Here is a 25,346-nt window from a genome sequence, read left to right on the forward strand (position 1 = left end):
CCCCGTGAGTCACAGGTCATGAACTACCTGACTCACGGTCACCAGGTGTCCCTGACAAAGGGACAAAGGGGCTCTTGCCCCCAGGTATGGATTAGACCCAGACGCGGACGCTTTCTCCTGCACGTAGCAGCCCTATGAGATCATGCATCACATGATGCTCTCTTGCTCTCCCGCTTTCCTGCCTATCCGCCTCCTTTACATGCCCCCAGTAAAACCCTAATAAAAGGTGCCAGGGACTAGCACACGGCAGAGTTGCCAGGCCCACGGATCAGTGTTGCCAGATGCAAGGACCGCGCTTCCTGCTGCTGGCTCTCTCCACCGGATGATATCACCACGTCTCGCCTCTTCCTTGCGACCCCCGCGGGCCGACTTCAGCCTTGTCAGGTGCCTTAAGAGACATTTCCGACTTGTGTTTAACCTGCAGTAAATATCTATCAGCTGCACCCTGTCTTCTGTCCGTCCTTGACAGTCAGCCCATAACACTACCTTTTATTTTGTCCTTCCTCCAAAGAGCTCAAGGTGGCATGCCTGGCTCACATCTCCCCATATTTACCTATGGTAATCTGTAAATTTACAGATGGAGAACCACCTTGGACAGAATAATTAATACATTTTAGGATGAGGGCAGGCCACTGAAGGAGGCAGTGGTAAGACTTCTTTTGAAAAAGTCTTCATTCCCTAACATAACTTGGCAAATTGTAGACTGACACTGAAGTTCTCCTTTCTAGGCAATGATATCCTCAGCCCTGAACACATGACAACACATTCATATACTAACTGTAAGGGAATGTGGTCAATTAAGATGACTAACCAGCTGCATGATACCCATTTTGTCCAACAATGTATGTATTCTCCTCACAGACTCTATAACTTCCACTTAGAAAGAGTAAAACTCTTTCCACTTAGAAAGAGTAAAAAAGATTATTGTCAGCTACACAGCCTGAACTTCTGGAATTAAACTGGAAACTTCAATTTTGCCATAAATCTGAATGAAGCATGTTTATCTGTTCTTGGATCTCTATATTGAAAGTTGCATATCTCTTGCACTGGAAATTAAAGTGGCTTTTTTGTATGGTGAAAAGGATTGTGTTCTGGTAACATCTTAGGTGATGGAGGCATTCCTTTGTATTTTCAGAAAGCCACAAAATTATCTCGCATTTTTTAAAAAAATTCATAACTCAAAACATCAGCATTATGTCACCCTCCAAACTACAGCACAGGGGCGTAACGAGGCAAACTGTAGCCCTGGGCAAAACCTGAGTTGGATCCCCCTCCCATGGGCAGCCACTCCACCACGACCAATTTTTTTTTACACCAGGACATTGGTGCCTGCAGGGGGTGCATTTTTAGACATATCAGCACCAAAATTTCAGTGTATCATCAGGAGACTGTCCTTATGCTATCCCCCAGGTTTGGTGAGCTTTGGTTCAAGGAGTCCAAAGTTATGGACTCCCAAAAGGGGTGCCCTATCCCCCATTGTTTCCAATGGGAGTTAATAGGAGATGGGGGCTACAGTTTTGAGGGTCCATAACTTTGGGCCCCCTGAACCAAACCTCACCAAACTTGGGGGGTAGCATAAGAAGAGTCTCCTGATGATACGCTGAAATTTTGGTGCCGCTAGCCTAAAAATTGCGCCCCCTGCAGGCCAAAAATGGAAAACCACTAAAAATACCCAAAAACGAACCCTGCATTTTGATGCCCCCCCACAAGGTGGTGCCCTGGGCAGCTGCCCACCTTGCCCAGTGGGCATTACGCCCCCGCTACAGCATATACAAAAATATAATGCAGCACCATAATTCAGTTATCTCATCCAGAACCCAATGATTTTAACCCCTTTTTCTTCAATAAAGTTTCACTGTGGCATCTAATCTCATGTTATTTGGCACATATCTCTTTGAAAGAAAATATAATTTTGCCTTTTCAAAATGTGAAATGATTTTCAGAATGGTTGAATTTTAAATATTCTCCTTTCGTATTAAAAAATAATTACTGTCTCTTCTCTCCCAGCTGCTTCAGATAAAACATATGTTCTATTAATTTGTTTTATTTATGGGCCTTAGTTTTAAGTAAACAAATAGGGAATACACAAGAGATGTGGAAATGAGTGCAACTGTATTACAATAAAATCATGTATACTGTAAAGATATGCAACCTTGCAATAATATATACATTTTTGCTAGCAATCTAATTCTCTTTTGGGTAAATAGTGTATCCGTGAGCACCATTAGAATCCACTTTTAATACAGTTATTTGGGGCAATGACACAGTGCTAACATTAAGTTGTTCTCTTGGGAGCAAATTATTTTTCTCTGTAGGACTGAAAATTCCTAAAATCCAATCTGTTGTAAAAGCTTACGGGAAAGAAAAATCAATAGAATTTCAGAAGACTACACTAGTTTTTTGTTCAGCATGCTTTTGCAGTCTGTAGAGAATTAGTGAATATCTTTTCTTTCTTCAGTGTCTAAAATAAAAGTCCTCTGGAATTTAAATTATTCTTCATATAGTAAGGACAGAATTGAATATAAAGCAACATAGATGTAGCAGCATTTTCTTTAAAAGCATTCTGTCACATCTGTGAAGTATATCAGAAAATTATCCTGAGGCCAAACACACAATGTTTTCATACACATTTGCAACAGATGCTAGAATTAGCTTTCTAGTTCCCCCTTCCATATATTTGGCATTTAACGGAAGTACTAGTCCTTTCACAAGGGCTATTGTACTTGAGATCTACATTTTTTAAAAAAAGATATGGGCCATCAAAGATCTTTAAAAGGGAATTAAATCTGTCACCCCTCTTACACAGTTTCCTCTACTTTCATTAGAGCATTACTGTTTAACTACATAAAATTATCCTGATTTGGACCAAGACATCTCTACTTATTTTCAAAAGCCATTTAATTTTTTTAAATTAGGCCTTGCCTAGATGGTTTTAATATAACCCTACATCTAGCCCATTGGCACTCATTTATCACTTTCTAATGTTCCGAAACATCACCCTTCCTAAAGAATTCAAGTGTGACTATTTGCAGGTGAACATTAATTCACTCACCCCTGCATTCTTCTATCGTAGACAAAAATCAGTCCCAGACATGGGAAAAAGTGACAACAGATTAAGCTACGCAATGATAGTTTATCAGCAGGAAATTCCAACATTATGATTTCTTTAAATTATGAGATGAAATCATGGGCTAATATGTTAGTCATATTTGGGAATATAAAAAGGCACAAAAGAGTGAACTTCAACTTCTGTTTCAAAACATTCAAATCTCTACACTACAGTGAATACTTTGTTGCCTGAATTTTGTTAAAAGTGACAGAAAGTTGCTTCTGGATGTCACTTGGCTCCTTAGCAATTTGCTTTACCTGCCATGCTATTAAGTCCTTAAGTTTTTCAATCTTTTCATGATCTTCTGGGTGGTCATGGATGTACTTCTCGGCAAAAAAAGCCTAGGGAAAACAGAAAACAAAGCATCTCAGTTATTTTACAGAGTGGGTAATAAGTATGTCATTTCAAAGAGGTCCAACAAAAACATTCCACATTACCTTATGTCTACCTTAACATTAGACTTTATATAGCAACAATTCACAATATCAAATTTGCACAGCAATCAGTGTTAAATGCAAAAGATGATAAGTAACATAATGTTTTTGACTTTTATATCCTGGGCTGGATTATAAATACTGGCTGTCACTATTCAGTAGTGACCAAGGCAAACCTGACTGTCTGGCCTGAATAATTCTGAGTTTGAGATATTCTACAGTAGACTATATATCTTAGCAAAGTCCTTGTTTTGCACCTGCACAGGCTCAAAAGATCTAAATGTAGTTAAAGTGTCTGCATTGCAGGTCAGTCCTCCAACATCACTTCAATAAGAGAAGAAAATACTGGCACATGAACATTGATTGATTTCATATTGTTGTATTGCTGTAGGAAAATAAAAACAAGTTCAAGGCCCAAGATTCATTTGTTGGTTGCATATTTATTTAACTCTGTTAGTAGCTGATGGCAAACTTCCAAGCAACCCGATCTGGGGCAGGGGGGAATCCCTATCTGGAACCGGCGCACCCCTGCGCAGCTCTCTGGTGCCTGACCTGAAAGCTGGCTCCATCGCCCAGGCCTGCCAGCCCAAAACACTGTGCTGATGGGCAGGGGATGTCAGCCTCCAGAGCCCAGTTGGCCCCCTTGTGCCAATGGAGTTATACCATGATTTTTGCAGCATATCTCTATTCCCTGATATGGGGGGGTTTTGCCCTTCTTTAAAAAAATATTTCAGGGGTTCCCATGCTGCAGGAAAGCCCTCTGGAGGGGGTGGGGTGGCATCAGAGTAGCACCGTCCCCACCCACTGTTCCAGTCAGGATTGAGCTGATAATCAAATCACTTCTGAAGCTGTATGTAATCATAATAATCTCCATAGCTTGGACACGATGGAGAAAAAAGGAATGGCAATTTTCATCAGTGCCCCCTTCCAATCACATGCCTTCAACTCTCCCCTCAAGCTGTTATTGGGAGTTTTCCTGTTGTCCATGAACAGCATTTCAGGGACATGTCGGGCTGCAGACAGAAACAGGAAAGAAAGTCACATTCAATAGACAGAAATCACTTCTGTCTGTAGGAACCAAGCCAATTTGCTGTAGCAATGAATTTCAGAAGCAAACTATGAGTGTTATTTTGCTGTCAAGTCAAAGCTGACTTAAAATGACCCTGCAGGGTTTTCAAGGCAAGAGACATTTGGAGATGGTTTGTCATTGCCTGCCTTTGAGTGAGCTCAGACAGTTCTGAGAAAAATGTGACTGGCCCAAGGTCACCCAGCAGGCTTCATGTGGAGGAGTAGGAAAGCAAAGACACAGGTTTTCTTAGACTTATCATCAGTTTCTACAAACTACCCCAAGGTTTTTGCATTTTGAGAATGTCAGCTGATAGTAACTATGAATTCAACAGCATAGTTAAAACAACAGCCTGCATAAAGACCAGGAAGGATAACAATAAGGCACCTTTAGAAATCTAGTCTAGTCAGCTATCAATTGGAAATAATATGATTTGATATTTCCTGGAAGTTTAATGAACAAGCAATTATTGTTTTTGAGCACATTTACATGGGGTATTATCAAATAAAATAAGACTTTTATTTTTGGAACTCCTTTAACACTATCATTTTTGATTCCTTGATTGACAAAACAACTTCCTGACCCTTTCACCATTTAACAGACAGTACACTTGACAATCCTTGGCACAAAGGAACAAACAATTCAGAAGTAAGAAATGTGTGCTGTGGCATTAAGAAAGGAAGAACAGAAAGCTGGAAGAACAGATCAAAAACAAAGCTCCAGTGACTATCTGTACATATGAGTTTTCCAACAGACACGAAGTTTAGCACACATTTTGCTCCCCCCGCCCCGGGTGAAAAATGCTTTCTAACTACAAACATGTTTTCATAAACATGTAGATTAATGATTCAAAATATATCTTCTAAAAGGGAATATACTTTTGAAAATCAATAAACATGTATTTTTAGTACTTTAAAGCAGTGGTGTACCACCAATGGGGACATGGGATATCCTGGGCGCATGCCATTTGAACACATGGGGGGGTTGGGTACTGGCTGGGTCCTTGCGTGACCCGGCCAGCCCCCGATGACTTTCTCCATGCAACTCAGGTGGGCACCGCGGCCACAGGTCGACTCCTGCACTCCCCAGCTTCCCTGCTGACAGGGAGGCTGGCTGTAGTTGTGACACCTGCCTGAGTCTCCTGCCGCCGAGCCAGGCTGGGAGGTGGAGAGTGGCTCAGGCGGGCACCTGATGCCGGCTCCTGCCCTCTTCGGCCTCCCTGCTGACAGGGAGGCTGGTTGCGGCTATGGTGCCCGCCCGCAGCTGACCTGCCATAAGTGGGGGATTGGGAAGGCGGGGGAGCTGGGTCGGGGGGGTGCGTGGGGAGCAGGTCATGCGCCGGGAGCCATTTTAGGCTGGTACGCCTCTGCTTTAAAGCTACTCTTACAGTTACAACATTAGACAATCTGTCAATATTTATCAGCACTATGTTTCCCACACTTGAGGCACTAATATGATCATTAATAGTCAGAGAGAAGACTAACCAACATACCTTTTCATAATTGGTGAAGCCACCCATAACTGCAGGATCCACAATGCCATTTAAAAGCATAGACAGAGGATTAATTGGCAGATTTGGATCATTTAAATGTTGCTGAACCATATTGTTGATTTTATCATTTGTTAAGTGCATGGTTTCTATTGCATTTTCCAGTGGGCTGATTTCAACCTGAGGTAACAGAACGGTAAGTGCATTATTAAAAAAATAGATCATCTTAGTAGCTTCATTGGTTTAATGCTCATCAGACTTATCAATTGAAAACAGCAGATCTGAATACAGACATTAATGTCAGTGTAATTTCATTTTAGCAGGTATAAGCAAGCCTCAAATCACAAATATCAGTTTTGGTAGATTATTCTTACAACAAATACAAATCACACACTGCAAGACAACCAACATATAAGTATTTTATCTACTTTTGAATATAAATATATACTGGATATTCTCCCCTCCCCCCTCCAGTTCAAATATATTTAACCCAAAGGGTCAGGACAGATGATAATTTAAGGCACAGAAGTGACATCACTCAGTTAAATCCTCAACCCCTCTGAAATCAGCCCCAACTCAACCAATCTTCTTGTATGAACTCCCACTCTCCTCATGAGATCTTCCACAGCCAATGCCTATATTCCCACTAAATGCCCACTCATTCACAATGACTTCTCCCAATAACTTAATGTATAATACAATATTTATTTTTATAGTGGTCCAACAGCACCTGTAAGACTAGCAAGCACAAGTACTCATGAGTCAAAGCTCATTTCAGCAATATCTGACTAAACTTCATTCGTCTTGAAGGTATCACTGGACTCTTGTCTGATTTTGCTGTTACAGACTAACACGGCTGCTCATCTAGAATCATGATCATGTGCACCCTGTCACTGCATTCATGCCCTGATACATAGTTCTTGGACTGAAGTCTTTAGCCACTGCCACGTAGTCAGGGGTGTAGCTGTAGAAAACGGGGCACAGGGCAAGCACTGAAATTGTCCCGCCACAACATCCAGCACCCACTTTTGCTTTTTCCATCTTTTTAGAGACAAAACTGAAAAAGTATACTGTATGTTAATTAACTATTTGCAAAGAAGTTCCATGAGTTTTAGCATGTATCATGACTCTAATTAGTAAGAAGCTAAAGCCCTATACCTAAGTTAAAATTAGACGTTACACCCTTATTAAATCCATTTCCATTTAAATCTCCCAACTACTACATCATAATGGCTCACATAGAAGCTGCCAGGAGTAAAACAATATAACTCTACCAACACAACTGAGAATCAGTAAGTAGAGCCCGCCACCCTTATTTTCTTTCTTTCAATAAAATCTTTGAAAGACTCAGTGGTTTTTGAGTATCTGGACAAAGAACCAAGGATTCCTAAGACAGGCAGGCACCCCTTAAGCCCCCTGGTCTTTTGACACACACAAACAAAGATAAGTAGGGAGAGTTGTCAAGCTCCAGTTAGGCCCTGGAAATCTCCTGGAATTACAACTGCTCTTCATACTACAAGCACAAGTTCTCTTGCAAAAAATGCCAGTCTTGCAAGATGGACTCTATAGCATCATATACCCTGCTCAGGTTCCTCTCGTCCCTAAACTCTGCCCTCCCCATGGTCTACCCCCCCAAATCTCTGGGAATTTCCCAAACTGGAGTTGGCAACCCTGACTGAGAGTCTAGCACAGGGGTAGGGAACCTGCGGCTCTCCAGATGTTCAGGAACTACAATTCCCATCAGCCTCTGTCAGCATGGCCAATTGGCCATGCTGGTAGGGGCTGATGGGAATTGTAGTTCCTGAACATCTGGAGAGCCGCAGGTTCCCTACCCCTGGTCTAGGAATAGTCTCGGAATCTAAGCAGGACTCCTCAGAAGACCCATTCTAATTAATCGGGCTTGCTCCTAGGAAGTGTTTTTAGGACCACAGCCTTTTTGAAACTCCTCATTTGCACAAACAGAAGAAATACCTCTGGCTATTAGATCAAGTCATACAGAACTTTCTGAAAAAAATCATTCTTCTTCTACGGTGTGGAGGTGTCCGTATCTCCATCTCTCCTTGTTCTTATGAAGGAACTCCTGTACTCTCAAGTGGATCAGCTTCAAGGCCACAACATGTGGCTGGTTCTTCTCACACTGATCAGTCTCATATAGAAATTGTTCCTACCTTTAAGGCATCTAAAAGCAGCTTACAAGTGCCTTCCCTTCCCTTCCCCAAAACAAACCCCTTGTGAGGTAGGTGGAGCTAAGAGAGTTCTGAAAGAACTGGGACTGGCCCAAAGTCACTCAACAGGATGCATGGGGAGAAATGTAGAATCAAACCCAATCCTCCAGATTAGAGACTGCCATTCTTGCTGCTTCTCTGAGTTTGTGATGCTTTTCACCTGCTTCCACTTTTCCTCTGTCAAAACCTGCATTACATAGGTACAGCCCGCTCCCCCCAAATTTCTGCTGATCTTGATCACTGCAAAATAAATTAGCCCCTTAAAAAATCTCCCCAATAAAGTTTATATTATTCTAGACCTTACCTGTAAGAAGCAATGAAGGACTCTAGCATGCCTCTCATGAAGCTTGAGAACAATCCCAGCCTTCCTAGGCTCAAGATTCATGCAAAGCAGCTTTTCTAAATGGGAATGCAAGCTCTCACTCCTTACAGAGACCAAGGATGGCTTTTGATTTGAGGAACAGGGAGGAAGGGACACTAGGGGCAAGGTAAGAACACTGGGTGGGGGCGGCGGGTTAGGGGCAAGGTAAGAACATTGTGGATAGGACTAGGGGCAAAGTAAGAACATTGTGGGTGGGTGAAGGGAGAGCTAGGGGCAAGGTAAGAATGTTGTGAGCGTGGGAATGGGGGCTGGAGCAATTGAAGAGGACCTTTGGATGCTGCAGTGGCTGGGCAGGGGGATAAAGTTAAGGGGTTTCCTTGGCACCCCGCCCCCCATTCGATGCCAAAGCTCAGTTTCCATTGGTCTTCCTCACTGAAGGCATGCTGGGGCAATGAAGGTTGAGCAGGAGAGGGGATGACAAGGAAACCCCTTCCCTTAACTCCCCCACCCACTTGGTTTCTGATGCCCCAGCATGGCTTCCAAAGGCCCTCATAAATGAGGAAGGCCAGTTGAATCCATGCTGTGGATTAGCTGCTGCTCTTGCCATAAAGGAGTGGGGGTTCTTCCTACACCCTCCATGAATGCTTAAGGCTCAAGCCCCCTGCTCCCTCACCACGCCTATGCATGTAGTGCAATGCTGAGGGGCAACACTGTCATGGAGAAGCTGAACCACGTCCTGAGAGACTTGTTGCACTGCAGCTACAAAGCTGACAGTGGGGTTGAACTTCCCCCATGAAAGTGGCACAAGCATCTCAATGGGCTATGCCACCAAATGGGAGCACTCCCAGGCTGAAAGGATTCAGGAAGCTGACTAATGCTGGTCCCTCGTCCAGGAATACCCCTTTTCACACTGGAGTGGGATCCTGAGCTGAAAGAGCACTATTGCCATGGCTGTCATGGTGTCCTGGCATTGTGCTGCTGCACAGCTCTTCAGCACTGACATGAGGGCCCCTTCACTGGCATAAACACCCCTTATGCCAGGCAAGTGGCATTTACTCCAGCATTGGATCACACCACTTCACATCACCACCACCCCGTCCCTTCAGCTTTGCACTATTGGTTTGGCAGGTTGTCTCAATTCCGTAGATTTAGCAAACCTGAATTTTAGCAGAAAGGGTTCTTCCCTTCACATTTCAGCATGACAGTAATTTGGAAGCCCTTTGATTAAAGTGATCCAGAAAGCCTCATGTGCTGCATCACAATTTAAAGCACAGTTGTTTAGCATTATTTTTCCTTGTGAGGCCCCTGGTGTCACATGACAGGTTGGTTTTGAAGCACAGGAGAGTTCAAAAGTAGTTTCCTATACATTGGATGGGTGGGTTTCTTTGTCAAAAGTGCTTACATGAGCCCATAAGGCTCTACTAGGTGACACCAGAGCTTCTTTGAAACAAATGCAGTGCCAGAGTAGAAAAGTTAAGGGGTTAATTGACATATGTTAAAAATGCAAGACTGTATTTGATTGCAGTAATTTACATAACCTTTACATAAGAACACCTTCTATCTAGCTATCAGTAGCTTAACACATCTCTGAGAGGCATTTATAATCAGATCTTTCTAATCGTCACTCCTACACCTGGCACCCTGATTACATCTAACATGCTTTGATGATCATTTTTTAAAGTGTGTTTTATGTATTATTTTGGAATGCAAAATAACATGGCAAACAACTCTGTTATATTTGTCAACCAGCGCGATCTTAACCATTTAGTAGGGATGAATTTGCGATGTCTAGTTTGAACATCAACAATGAGGGTATAAACAAAAATGGGTAAAATCCATGGACCAGCTGGACAGCTGGAATCAAAGCCATGAAATTCAATGTCTTAGATCCAGTCACTCTCTCAATCAAAGTTTGAAGATAAAATGGAAAACTTATCTCTCTAGAAAGGGTAGGATAACAAAATGTGATGGAAAGAAACAATACACATTTCTATACACGATGCCATCCCTTCCTAAGTGTATAAAGAAATCTGTTTTTCTACACGCACCTCCCAGATTTAACATTCTAGTTAAAGTGAGATGTGCATAAATAGTGGCCATCGTACACATCAATAAGATACCACAGAAGTATGTGTACAAATGAATTGCATAAAGTGGACATCCTGCATTGCCCATTCAACATTCATTGTGTAAATCAAAAACCATTAAATGTCTGGCCACTTGCATGTTTTCCACAAAATGTATACTCTGGAGTCAACAGGTGAAATTCTCACATCTTCTCCATCATCTGGAGACTGGCGTAGTAACTGCACAATACGTTCAAATTCTGTGCCAATGCAACTAACAACTGCATCTTTATCCCTTCAGAAAAATGTATGGTATGGAAAATATTTCAGTACGTTCACACAAATCCTAACATGTACAAGAAATCAGTGCATGCATTTACCCTCTCATGTGCTTACTAAGTTTATCACATAAATAGGTTTAAACTAGCCTGATCACATTTTTTTGTCATTTGGAAGCAATTTGTCATGTGAGACTCAATGCTAGGCAACAGGGAATTTTAGATTAGCATACATTTATGTTAACATGCTCAATTAAGCAGTGATCACTTTTCTCCTCTTGGAGAGATAGAAACCTCAGCCCACACACAATAGAGATAGAGATCCTCCTCCCATTTTCCCCCAGTTAGTTTCAATCATCCAGAATCCTGTGATAATCTGGCAATGTCTCCCTCTAAGTACCATCTAATTCCTGGTTCCCTCCCTCCTTCATCTTCTCAGTCTCATTAAATTGTCCAATTACATTAAAATTATTTCATGTCATTACTCTAATTAACTCTCTTGCTTCTTATACATCTGGTCTCTAGGAAGACCTATGCAGACAAATAACGGCAGAGGATGTGTAGAATGAGTAGGGTTAGGTTTGTTTGTTTTTTGAGGTAAGATTAGTTCACTATTCCACACATCTACACATGTCATAAAAAGAACAACAATCAAGGTCACCGAGTATATCCAAAACAGGGAGTTCTAAAACCAAATGGTATCCATCAATCAGTATGGTTAATAATTGGATTAAAAGGAAGCAATCATGGCCTTCAGAAGTACACAGAACTGTTCTGAAGACAGCTTACTAAATGCTCATAATTCAGATCATCTGTTAAACTTCACACCATTTACAGAGTTTCATCCTGGATTCAGCTTATTGGACCTCCAAGTCTAAAAATACATGGAGGTTATAGTCCAACTATTCTTCAAGTTATAGTTCCCTCTCCTGTGATCTCCTTTTGGCTAAGGAAATTATTCATTAATCCTTCTGGTTTTCCATAACTCTCTGAAATTTATTTATTTCTTCTGTTTATTACTTCTGTAGTACTCTTTATTCCACACCTGACATATACAGTTATGCAAAAATACACACTAATGCTTTATCCCCCTTCATCTAAGCCACAACATACATAGATGGCTACTGTCAGACAAAAACTAACAGGATTTGTAATTTAGAAATAGAATATTTGACATAACCTACATACAACAATTCATAGGTTATGACTCTTTTACTCCTCCAGTTTAACTTCTACCTTGTGCAACACATATTTAAAAATAATTTATTTCATCTGATTTTGATGAGATTTTCAGTATTTATATCAGGAATTAAAACTCAGAATTACACACATTTAGGAATAGACAGTTTCCCTGCTACCTTTCATTTGATATGATTATTCAAGAAAAACTAATCCAGCTTTTGTAGCAAATATATTAAGCATAGGAGGTCAACAGTTGTCCTTTTGCTCTTCTTGCATTATTCAATTGGGCGGCGGTTGTACGTTCCTCAACCCTTGATTACAAAAAGCTTATGTAAAACACTGTTTGGAGCATTTCTGCAGTATTTGATGCCACGTGAGGAGCTAAACAGTTCCATGCAGAAAGAACCTGCCTAAAGGACTCTTCACTTCATAAAGTAAAAAGAACAAGAGTCTAGTCAGAAGCAGCTTAAAGATAAACAAAATTTATGGCAAGGTATGAGCTTTTGTAAGTCATTGCTTACTTCTTCAGCGTACTTCTTCAGTGTACAGAATATTACACTTGGCCAGAAATTTTAATAGTCTTTAGGATGCTACTGGACTTTTGTTCTCTTTTACCACTGCAGGCAGACTAAAACAGCTACCCATTGTGATCATAAAACAAAGAAGCTTTTAATTAGATAAAATAGGATTGGAGACAATATAATGAAGTGTGCCATCATTATCATGTGGATACTGAAATTCATTACAAGTGTTTCATTGGTCAAGTACACTTTGTTATATTTTATACCATACACAGTCAAAGACTTCATTTGTTCAATTTTTTTGTCAATCTGAAGGCAACTATACATTGCATTATTCTTATCAATCAAGCAATTTAAAAAAAATCTCATTAATTGACTTTGAAACAGAACAATTGATATAATAACTTTCATTTGTAAGTTTTTCCATAAAGAGAAAAAATCCATTAATACTGGAAGTATATAAAACTGCAGATTTTACAGTAGACATTAAAACTGTTAACGTGTTTAAATGTTATGCAAATGCATTCTGATTAAAATACCTATGTATTTTAAAGTTCCTGCTGTCTTACAGAGAATGCCAGCTGAATAGTGCTTCTGAAAAAACTGAATTAATCCCAAATTAAAATGGAATTGTTAGCTTTTTGCTGTGACACCTAAGAGTCTGGTGCCACCTTTTTCTAAAAAAAGTCCTGCCCATGAAACACTGGTTTGTTTTTTAATGCACAAAATGTCTACAAATACCAGTCCTTAGAAGAGGAGCTTGTGTACCACATAATAAAAGGGTTTGAAAGATCATTTAGCTGAACTGCTGGAATGAGACAGATTGCTTTAGAACTGTGGTTCTCAACCTTCCTAATGCCACGACCCTTTAATACAGTTCCTCATGTTGTGGTGACCCCCAACCCTAACATTTATCCATTTTACAGATGGAGAACACTGATGCAGAGAGTCTTAGGCAACTCTTGTGAAAGGGTTGTTCAACCCCCAAAGGCGTCGCGACCCACAGGTTGAGAACCGCTGCTTTAGAAAATCACTAAGGAATTAACCATCAGATCCTGTGATTAACTGCAATATAGTGAAATGGCAAATCTAGAATTTACAAAAGGTTCCCTGTAGGAAAACAAATACATTTAGGCGGGACAGTAAACAACATCAAATATAGGCATCAAGAAAGTTATTGGAGACTTTTTAAAAAAAATAGCAGCCATGTTATTGAGCTATCCTGGTAAATACTATCTGAATTGAACTTACCATAAAAACTGATTTGACTTCAAACCATCTTAAAATTCCAGGTAATTTATATCCCGTCACGTAAATGGTTCTCTCAATCCACATATTCTGCAAATTTAAGATCAAAAGTTTGAAGTAGAAAGTAGGCAGATTAAGATAGTCTTCAGTCTGACTAATAATTTATATTTCCATCAGCCTTAGCCATATACTAGATTTTTTAAAAAATCACTAGACAAATCTAAAAGATTGCCTTGTGTGCCTGACAAATCCTTGTGTGTAATACTTTGCAGCAATCCCTTTAATATATGGTCAAGGACTTGCACATGTGCAATTCAGGTACACACTACCTTACAAATTGCTTCTGCAAGCTCCATGAACTTCAAAAGCACCACACAAAACTGCACTGAGCTACACTTTGGAACACTGGTAAAAGAGAATCTTGCCTCATGTGCAAGACTTTTCACTGTTCTCTCCAAAGCATGGATTTGACCAGTAGGTAAACTATGCTTCAGGTTTCCTGGGCAAATCCTTCAAAAGCTCCTGACCCTTCCTCTTAGGAAGCTCCACTTTTCTCACTCTAAAAGAGCAAATCTGAGCAGGTCTACCCAGCAGTCATATTATTCAGTGGGCATTGTTGCAGAAAAGGGTTCTTAAGATTTCAGCCTAAGGGATTAACAGGGCCTTAAGTTCCTGCAGGAATACTCCTCAGGGAAGCAATGAAAGTACACAAGTTAGAAACAACACATGGCCCAGTTTAATGAACCAATTTTTTGGTACTCATCATGCCTTGTATGAAATTATTTCATAATTACTAATAAAAATAAATATTATTGAAACCCAGTAAAGAGTATTTCTGTTGTACACAGCACAAATATAAAAATTACCGCAAATTCATTGTCAGGGTTTTTCTCTCCTTTTCGAATTGGTCGTGAATACTCAAATCGCTGAACCTCATTAACCCTGTAGAAACTAGAAGAAAAAGGGAAATATAAAGCTGCGCACATATTTTCATATAATAATATGCATAAGAATTACAATAAGTACACACAATAAATATATCTGTGCCAGTCAAATCTACAATGGCTCTTAAATCACCCGCTATATTTCAAGAACAGCTTTCCCTGTGACAACAGCTGCAGAGTAATTTAAAATGACTCTTATGTATGTACTGATCTCAATTGACTAAAAGATTAATCTAACTTTGATTTAAAAGATTGGAAGCAAACAATAAAGGCTTTAAAATAGCTTTGCAAAAAAGTTTATAAATCCACAAAATTATCTTGATTTGATTAGACATGGTAACATTAGTTGCTTCTAACACACACAATTATATGGATTGTCGAAGGCTTTCACGGCTGGAATCACTGGGGTGCTGTGTGGTTTTCGGACTGTATTCCAGGCTGTATTTCAGAAGCGTAACAAATCATAATAAAATTATATTTTCAAATAATGTTTTTTACAAACAGAATCTAACTTATTGTTGATGGTTTCACAGATGATCATTTATAGTAACCAAGAAACATAGACTGAGGATAGTGAGGGGGTTCATCTGATCTAGCAAGGAAGATTTGTGCCTGACTAACAGTAGAGCCTTTCCAGTCTGTTATTTTACCATACAACAAAGGTGTACTACTTCAGGTGGAGTCTGGCAAAAGTCATATCACTTTTGATCAAGTAATGTCTCACTGGGATCTGTCTTTCCCCTGTACTAACACTATGGGTGTCACTCTTCAAGTAATTTCCACTATGGTTTACATAGAGGGACAGGCTTATGTGATTTTCCTGGTGTTTAGGCAGCTACTGAAAAAGTGCAGTTGTGATTAGGGTTGGCAATTTGGGTAGCTCGAATCGCCGAATATGCCCGAATTGGCTTCATATTTGAGCCAAATCTGGCCTGAATGCAATGACCCCGAATTTGAGCCGGTCCGAATACAAAGTATTTGGACCGGCTTGTATTGACAGTCGGGATTCGGTGGCATTTGAGAATTGTTTAAACAATCCCTGCATGCAGCCGATTCCCGGGGGAAGGGGGTGTGGACTCTTTAGTTTGTTGTGTTCCAGGAAGGGGCTGCATGCGGGGATTGTTTAAAGGGACTCCCAAATGCAGCCAATTCCCAGGTGGAAGGGGGAACCTTTCAGTCCTGCCCCCCCCCCCCCCCGTACCCTTCTCAGTGTTGCTGACTGAGTGCTGGGCTGCTTTCAATTCTCCTAAGGGGTTATATTGACGTAATACTATTCTAGTTCAATTTTAAAAAATGAAAAGGCCTTCAGAGGCAGGGGTGAGAAAGCATCATGGCTGCTGAAGGGTCAAGGTCAGAGAAAATGGCTCCCATGATGGAATAAACATTTGAATTTTCCTACCAACTCAGCAGCCATTCAGGCTTTACTGCAATCATTCCCAAAACTTCAGAGCAAACCAGTTTGAGACAGATCACAGAAAAGCCATGAGGTACAGCAATGTACCACATTGCTGAGGGGAAGCAGGAAAAAATCCACATGTCAACAGCAGAGAACTTGGGACAGAGAACCTGTGTGGAAATGGCCCATGTAATCCAAGTGAGTAGATATAATTGTGAATGGCTTTTAAAATAAAAGAATCATACCTTAAAATTTGTTCTGATACTGGCTTGTGAAACTTTGTTGGTAAATCAAGTTTTGGTTTTACAGTGAAGCACTGAACATCTGAATTTTAGAGTTAAGAACTGTAAAGGTATAAAACTAAAATGAGCCATCAGAGAAATAATTCCAGTGAAGACGGAAAGCATATGATGTCCCAATTTTGCTAAAGCAGGTTTGTATCCAGTCAAAGTCTGAGAGGCCTCCTGGAACTCCATATAAATTTAGCTAGCAAACAGAATAATAAACATTACCTGAAAAATGCATATGAAAAAGTCCATACCATATGCTACAAAAATACACAGGTAACAGAAGCTTGTATGTCACCACAAAAGTGCACCAATTACATCTAAAAGGCATTATTAAAGGATACACTGTCCAGAGGAATTTTTAATGTCTTCGCCTGGGGCTGATGTTGTCTTCATTTTTTCAGCATTAGGAAACTGGGTTAACAATCTCGCCTCAAAATCTTCACGACGCTCATATTCTTTTCCTCGATAAATAAAAACTTTGTTCTATAAACAAATATATAATGAAATTTGTGGGAATGATGGATCCAAAAACAAGAACCCTAACAGAAAGACGATTTAGCACATATGTCCTGGACTGACAATTTATCTGAGCATTTGCCTGCCATAATTCATTTGTCAGGGATTTAAACAATGTGTAACTTTTAATCAATGAATTTGGCCCAACTGATAAGTTATATCTATAGTGTGGGAGCTACTGAAAAATGGTATGCAGTGGCTGTCCACATGACACATAATCTGAAAAACAACTCCCCAAGTGGTTGTAAGTCTTTTTAATTAAGCCAGTGAAACTCTTACCACTTCAGTCTCAGGTTCCTCCCATCTTAAGTTTGTTTTTTGTTTTTTTAATTAAGAGAAGCTTCTCCCTTTAAAATAATATGAAGTAATGGGGATTGGAAAAACAACAGTCTGAGACTTTAGAGAGTTTTATTTATTTATTTTCATTTAGAATCCACAAACCATTCGGCTAGGTTTTCCAACAACTTGACTTCTATACAAGGCAGTTTATCTTTCTAAAATTGCTGTTGTACTATATGTTTTTAAAATATTTTATCACACACACAGTAGGGGATCGAAACTGGAGTTTCTGGGATGTGGAGTTGCATTTTCAAGAATAAGAATCAAAATCTCAGTACGTTAACATTTGTAAATGGAAAAAAAGAAACTTGTTATTTTGCATTAATTTACACTTACAGTAAAATGCAATGGGCCATAACAACATGATTTTACCACACCTTATGATCTGAGAAATGATTCACTTCATTTTAGAGTTATTCTATGATTCAAAATCTTTTTGGAAAGAAAAAAATGTGTTTTGACATTAACATTTTGCCTTCTTTAAATTCAGCGTGGTTTGCCAGGTATGGATTCGGTATAACTACAGCAGGGGTAGGGAACCTGCGGCTCTCCAGATGGCCATGCTGGTAGGGGCTGATGGGAATTGTAGTTCCTGAACATCTGGAGAGCCGCAGGTTCCCTACCCCTGGACTACAGTTACCAATCTCTACAGTTAGGCCTGAAATTTTACCAGAATTACACTGATCTCCAGACTGCAGAGATCAGTTCCCCTGAAGGAAAAAGCAGCTCTGAAGGGTGGATTCTATGGAAGTACGATTCTCAGCAAATCATGCTGTGTATTGATTGGTTCTGGCCTCCACTAGGTGCAGAAAGAAACAGAGTAGCTAATCAAATGAGGGCACTGGCCATTTTTGCCTTCTTCTCCCTCTCACCTCAGCCTTCTCATTGTAGGGACCAATCTACCTTTCCTGGGAGCAGCAGAAGATAAATTGGTCACTATACAGGACTGAGCAGGAATTGGTGGGGGGGGGGGTGGTTCTGGAAATTGGCTGTACTGAGAACCTCTTTTTGCCTGCCCCATACTGTTTTCTGTGGGATAGGTTTTGTCCCATTAAATAGGTTTGGTTTTAATAACAAGTTGTCTGATATAGGGTGGGTTGATTTAGCCAGATAGGGTTAATCTATGGAGGGCATGTTCTGAATAGGCCATCACATGCTTTGTAGCTGGGTGTGCTATGAAGAACTGTTTCTGGTGTCAAAGAGATTTTTTTTTAACCTGGTAGTATTCTCAGCCTTACATACTAATCCAAGGTCAATAAAATGAGTATCCAGCTTGCTGGGGGTAAAGTGTAGACAAACTACCCCTTAAACATAGTCTGCCTAGTAAACATTGTGATGTGATGTCAGTAATGACCTGGTGCTGGCACAAGGGCTACCTTTATCTTTTCAATAACCTTGTGACACATCAGGGGACAGCAATAAAACTGGGTACCTCTCTAGGAACTGGGGTGGATTTGTCCCGAATGCAGACCTTGTGACTGCCTAGAGCAGTCAACCCTCATAATTGTCAGTGTATTGCAATAAGCAGTGAGGTAGATCAGCCACTTATGAAAGTTGAATCTGGACCTTGCCCACCCACCCTAGAGATGGGCGGGAGAGGGGAGTGAGGGGTGGCAAGCAAGAGAAGGGGAGTGAGTGAGGGGTGGCATGCAAGGGAGGGGAGGGGGCCCAGCACCTGGACATGGCCCACCCACCCTAGCGGAGGGGTTATTTAACTGAATACAGTTATTTAGCTGTTATTTAACTGAATACAGTTAAATAAATTAACTGAACCCATGCTTGGGGATTATAGGGGTAAGTACATCCCTGCTGAGATGACTCCATCCTTAAACTCTGCCCTCCCTAGTCAGAAGCCCCCAAATCTCTAGAATTTCCCAAGCTAGATTAGGCAAGTCTATATATGTCCTAAAATAATGTAATTGAGAAAGAAGTGATTAAACATAAGAATACAGTTAGGGCACTATTTACATCAATATGCAAGCAAGTTTCATATTTAATATTTAGCTTGCAAATAATTTCTGCTATCAATTAAAAAATAAACAATAAAGCCATAGAAAGCTAAGTGATGAGTTTTCAGTATCAGCTTTACTAAGGATAGTACGTTGCTTTTCTTTGATTAGACAGATTAGGAAATGGTGTATTTTACTATGTGAACATATCTTGAATATGGGATCTGTTCAGAATCTGGAGCAAGCTAACTCACAGCCATTTAATATTCAGAACAGCTTTGTCACCTCTATTGTGACTGAGGTGACTTTAAATCACTAGCAGATAATTCTTTCCCTAGAGGATATTGTGAACTGTATTATGGAATGCATGTAAATTGGTCTAAATACTATTTCTGTGACCCTAGACAGGAAGTTTCACAGATTTTAATATATCCGTTTTGGATTAAATGTTTCTCAGGAATTTTTAGAAATTATCTCACTGTCTCACTCTGCTAGAGGTGCCAGTTGATGTATAACAAAGCTGCACTTATCTGTAACTGTTGTTCATTAAGTGTCTTCTGTACATGCACGCATGGGACTGTGCAGGTGCAGGCTGGCCATGTAGAAATGACCATAAGACTTCCAGAAGCTTTTGAACACTTGGAGTGCTCTCGTCCCTCACCTCCAGAGCTGAGTGTCGGCTGGTTTCCTGTTCCAAATGGTCACGCAAGAAGGCCGTAAGAGTGTTCCTTCCTTAGCTTTCTCTTCGCCGCCATAGAGAAGCTTCACTGCTTCACTGCTTCACTGAGTGCTTCAACTTACCTCAAGATCTTTTCTTTGATGATGGCATTATTCAAGAAGTGTTCCCAATGTGGTATGAAGATGGCTCAGAATGATAAGCATGTAGAATGCCTCTTCTTTCTTGGTGAGACTCATTTCTATGATGTGTGCCTGTCTTGCCACCTTTTCACTCCAAGGGCTAGACATGAATGGATTTTGAGGCTTAAGGCTCCTCTGTGGAAAGTCTCCCGCTTCAGTGGATATCCTCCAGTAATTTTTCAAAGAGTACATATATAACCTTGGCCTCTTTAAACCCTACAATTCCACTTGCGCCATCTTCTGACAGTTCTTTTGAGAGTACTTCACAGCCTCCTGTTAAGAAGGCCAAAATTAAGGTTAAAAATACCTCTCAGGTCAAGCCACTAACTTTCCAACCCTGGCACTGGTTGCTGATGCTTCTACAGCTGAATTCCCTGGATATCCACTGGATCTTCTCAAAATCGATCACTGTCATCTCCTCAACACTGGTAGTGAATCTGACTCTTCAATTGGTCAATCTGATGCCTCTTCTTGATGTCAATGTACTTTGTCTTTTTGACACCAAGATACTCCATGTTGATAATCCCCTCAGCATCATCTGGCAAAATCTCCTTGTCGAAGTCCCTATTGTAGTCATGTCATTGTACAAAAGTCTCTCACTGAAGCTTCCATTCCTCTCACTGTCCATCATTTTTGTCTCCAGTCAAGGATTGTGCCACCCCTGGTAGTTGCCAGTTCCTCTATCATCCCAGGACACCTTCCCATTCCCCCACACCTTCTAGTTTGGAACTGCACTAAAGAAACAACGATGAACTATTGGATTTCTTCTTACATTTAGCAGCCCAAGCAAACCTGGTAGACTCTGCAGAGAACACAGAAAAATCAGGAATAGCTCTATGTGTCATTCTGATTCTTGAACACCTCACATAACCATATAGTACCAGTGGCAGACCCCAGCAAAAACTATTCAGTGGCACTTAACGTCAATTCTATGATATATTGTGTCTATGCTGAACTTTCATAGGATCCCACGGCTTCCGACTTCATAAACCTCTTTCACTATGGCTGTCCTGGCTTGAGCTGCCAGGCAGAAGTATCAGGTTACAACAGGGAGCTGAGTCCAGTCCAAGAGTCAGATTTCAGAGTCAGAAGTCCAGCCCAAGAGTCAGAATGCACAAAATTCACAAGTAGAGGAAACGTTGCAGCAGTCACATGCTTTCTTGCGTCCAGGCCGGTATACTCTGTGAACCTACTTGAGATAGGGTCTTCCAGTATGTTTGGCTTCATCCTGAGAAGACTCGGCTTCCCCCTCCTGCAGAAGGTGCCTTCTCTGAGCTAGTAGGCATGCACTCTGTTTAATGTGCAACAGCTCCCTCCTCTTTGCCTTTGCTGAAATGTCAGCTCAGGTGAAATAGGTGCTTGAGTCTCTGTAGCTGGAGCAGGGCTGGATGCATAGCCTGCTTCTGCAGGCACTTCTGGCTCCAAGTCTTGACCTGCCTGTTGTTCACCCTGTAAAGTCTGCAGAAGACCTGGTTGCTCCAGGTCCAGCCTTTGTTTTCCAACCTAGTCTGGGCTTACTGGGTTTTGTTCATCCCCTGAAAACTCATCACTCTCCAGGGCGATAGCCCACTACAATGGCCTACATTTAATTATGACCAGGCATGCAAAAGCTATACTTTGGATTTACTTGTTCCATATCATTCTTTTCAATTTTTTTTAAAAAACTATGATTCATGAATACAAATTGAATATAATGTAAACAAATTGATTGGAAAGTTTCTTCTAAATAAAATAATAGAGCCAAGAATGGATTTAAAGTACATATATCTATTCCAAGATTCTGGATTAATATTTTAAAATGCATTGGCTCTCATCAATATATTACATTCCTTTTCAGAATGAAAGCATGATGTATTCAAATGTAGCCATCTATCAATTACCCATCAAATGATGAAAAATAACACTTACCCGAAGAAATGTAGGAAATCCTTGTGCATAGTATCCAACAGCAAAATAATCTGGTTTGGGTCTGATTACTTTCACAATATTTTCATAAAACTGTGCTTGCTTTTTCTGTGTGGGAAAAAGGTAGTTTTAAAATTTCCTTTTATTTTCCTATTAAAACAATCAGCTTATTTATTAGTAATTGCAATCACCCATTTCAAAGTGTTTGATACATTTATTTTTGTTTTTTCAGGATGTTAACATATGAACTATCCGAAATTTGACACAATGTATACACTTCCCCAAAACACCACATTTCACTTGTCAACAACAATTCCAGGCAATTGCAATCAAAGGGCCATACATTTTTATTCTTCATGTAGAACTTAAAGCCCAATCTGGTGGGGGGGGGCGGACCCACATCTGGAGCTGGGGCAGCCCTGCACGGGTATGGATGCTCACGCCACTGGCACAAGGGGGAAATGCACCGGGAGGGGGCTGATTTACCCTGGTGGGTGAATGCCCCACAGCTCCTGGCCCAGAAGTCACTGTCCTTGCCTAGACCTGCCTCTGCAGAAAGCTGCTTCAGTGAGCTGGGGGGGGGGGTTTTCCAAGGATGGGTCTGGGGGTGAAGTCAACCTTAGTTGGCTTCCACTGTATACCCAGCTTCCATGGGGATTATTGGGGGCAGGGTTTTTTTTCAAGCAAGCCTTTATTGGCATAAAGAGCAAGAAAATAAATACAGTAATACTAAAAACTGATTGAAAACATAGATACACAAAACAACGTAAAATGTTGGGTAAAAGGAAATCTACTGGCATTTAATAATTTCCAGAGAAAGTCTGCCAGTATCATACAGAAGGAGGGATCGGGATTGTCCAGCAACTAGTGTAACCTAAAAGGGCTTTTACTTTTTGGTATTCCTGTGCTGTGGGAAAGCCCTTTGGGGAGAGTGGGGCAGCGCCAAGTGGCACTATCCCCGCCCACCAGCCGCTCTGGATCAGGTTGTTAAATTGGAATTGTACAGAAAAATAAAAAAGACTAACCCTATTCAAAAATTTCCAAACCAAAATAGTATGGATAGAAGGATTTGAGGAATTCAGATGTCCTTTAAAGAAGCAAATTTTTTTCACAAAAACATTATGGTTGATCTTGTGGACCGCAAAAAAATCAGCTTTTATGTTTCTATCTCTGTATATTAACATATATCAAAACATACTTTCCTTTTTATTTAGCTAAGATGTTGTAGAACCATCCCAAGGTTTTTGGATCTTATTCTGCTATGTGACATACTTTCATGGAAGTATTTTTATAGAGCATATCCTGTAGTATCTGCAGATCTTCAGAGATACCATATGAGGTACTGGACAGTACAGTTGCTTAAAAAACCACAATCTTTTCATTTCTCCCCCGGGGGGGCGGGTAAAAATAAAGCAGATTAATAGTTGAGGAGGACAAGCAACAAGTGAAAAAAGTTTAGAATTTCCCCCCCTGTAAAAAAGGAAATATAGCAGAGAAAAATAATTCAACAGAACTGAAGTTAAAGAGGTGGAAGAAAAATCAATCAATAACACCCCGCCCAAAAAAACAGAAGACAGCAAAGACAAAATCTGATGAAGTGCTCTAACAACCAGTGACATAAGAGAAAATGCTCCTGATAGAAGCTATTTCAATTTAATTTATTACAGTCAAAGACCAGCAAATTACAGTCAGGGACCGACAAATTCTATACAGCACCTGCCCTACCCCTCTAATCCCTCCAAATAACTTCAGGAAGGCCTTTCTTTAGACTAAAGAGAAATGGTTGGCTGCTAAACAATGAAGGAAAAGTCCCATAGATTACTGTACCCTATCCACAACAGTGAGTGTAAGGGAACTTATCCTATGAAGCAGAATGGATGCATATTCAATAGGCACTCCAAAAGTAGAGAGAGAAACACAGAGAACATCACAGGTCCTGATCTTTATACGCTTTTGTCTTCAGGGGTGAGATGGTGGCAACCAAGGACTTTCCCCAGTACTATCATCTTGCCAGTAAAGTGCCCTTGCCTGGAACCTACTGTATCTCTTTTAGGCACCATTTCATTTTACCCAGACTCTTAGGCCCCTGCACCGGCAGGAATTCTGCCGGTGGAGGGGTGAGAGCCGTTCGCACGGGACCGTGCGAGCGGCCCCCGCAGAGGCCGGCGCAGGAGAGGCGGCTCCTTGCAGAGCCGCCTCTTCCCCGTCCCCCCCACTCACCTCGTTGTCCTGCATCACCCTGCTGGACTCCTAAGACCCGCCCACGCTGCCCTCCGACCTCCAGAGGTCGAGGACAGCGAGGGAGGGGCTCAGCAGTCCAGTTGTAAAGGATTCAATGGTGTTGATGAGCGGGTCAGCCGCCTGGCCTTGACTACATTCCACAGCCCGGGCGATGGGCCAGCTTCTCCAGCGGAGACCTTATCTCTGCGAGGGAGATGAGACCTCCATTCCCATGGGAATCCGGGAGGGGGGATGGGATGGACAGAGTTATAACCTGTGCTTCTGGCGGGAGATCTTATTCCTGCCACTGCGTGTACGTGAGCTTTCTAGGATGTCTGAATAAACGGTCTTTACACCCAAAAAGCCTTTTATTTCTGCTTCTATGGAATTCCTTACATTGTGGCAGGAATCTATCGTTCATCTATTGTCTTAGTGCAGTGGACCTCTGGTGTCTCGGCATGGAGAGGTTGAATCGTTCCTGTGGAAGGTTCGGTAGCCCCCAAAGAGGGCTCCGAGCTCTCCCTTCTGGATTTAGAGGAACCGGCGGGGGAGCGGGTCTCGCTGGTGACTCTTTCCCGTCCTCGTATCAGCACGAGTCTTCCCTTACTCCGTTGGAACGAGGGACGAGAAGACGCACTCATGGGGACTTACATGAGTCGTTTAGCTTGTCTATGGATCGGCCTGTGGATCGGGTATCTACCCGTTTTCGATGGATTACAAACCTCAGATGCAACCTGTCACGGAAGAGACGTGCCTGACCACCTTCATGCGGCAACACAGGAGTGCATTGAACAATCCTGGACTCGTATTTTGGTGATGCTCCCAAAGATCCACCGTGGCATAGCACTGGGGCCCATCCGAAGACCACCCGGTGAAACTGGGCATAAACCAGGGATTGGGAGGGGTATCCGTGCAGATCTTCCGATCGGACTCCCAGATCCCGGACCAGCTGCTGCACCTGAGATGCCCCGTGGTGCCACCGGTGGGCA

General features: G+C 41.3%; 1 protein-coding gene across 2 annotated transcripts in view; it reads right to left on the reverse strand.

Annotated features, from left to right (window-relative positions):
* The window catches only part of DOCK1 (dedicator of cytokinesis 1), a 508,395-nt gene that overhangs the window by 45,791 nt on the left and 437,258 nt on the right, over positions 1-25,346 (reverse strand). For both annotated transcript variants that reach the window (XM_048505444.1, XM_048505443.1), the window contains exons 40-46: positions 22,141-22,245; positions 16,912-17,053; positions 16,526-16,604; positions 14,807-14,891; positions 13,944-14,030; positions 6,102-6,278; positions 3,367-3,450 (exon numbers count right to left, since the gene is read on the reverse strand). In XM_048505444.1, the coding sequence (XP_048361401.1) occupies positions 3,367-3,450; positions 6,102-6,278; positions 13,944-14,030; positions 14,807-14,891; positions 16,526-16,604; positions 16,912-17,053; positions 22,141-22,245 (759 nt within the window). The remainder of the gene's footprint in view (positions 1-3,366; positions 3,451-6,101; positions 6,279-13,943; positions 14,031-14,806; positions 14,892-16,525; positions 16,605-16,911; positions 17,054-22,140; positions 22,246-25,346) is intronic.

This window comes from Sphaerodactylus townsendi, linkage group LG08 (assembly GCF_021028975.2).
Source record: "Sphaerodactylus townsendi isolate TG3544 linkage group LG08, MPM_Stown_v2.3, whole genome shotgun sequence".
NCBI classification, from domain to species: Eukaryota; Metazoa; Chordata; class Lepidosauria; order Squamata; family Sphaerodactylidae; genus Sphaerodactylus; species Sphaerodactylus townsendi.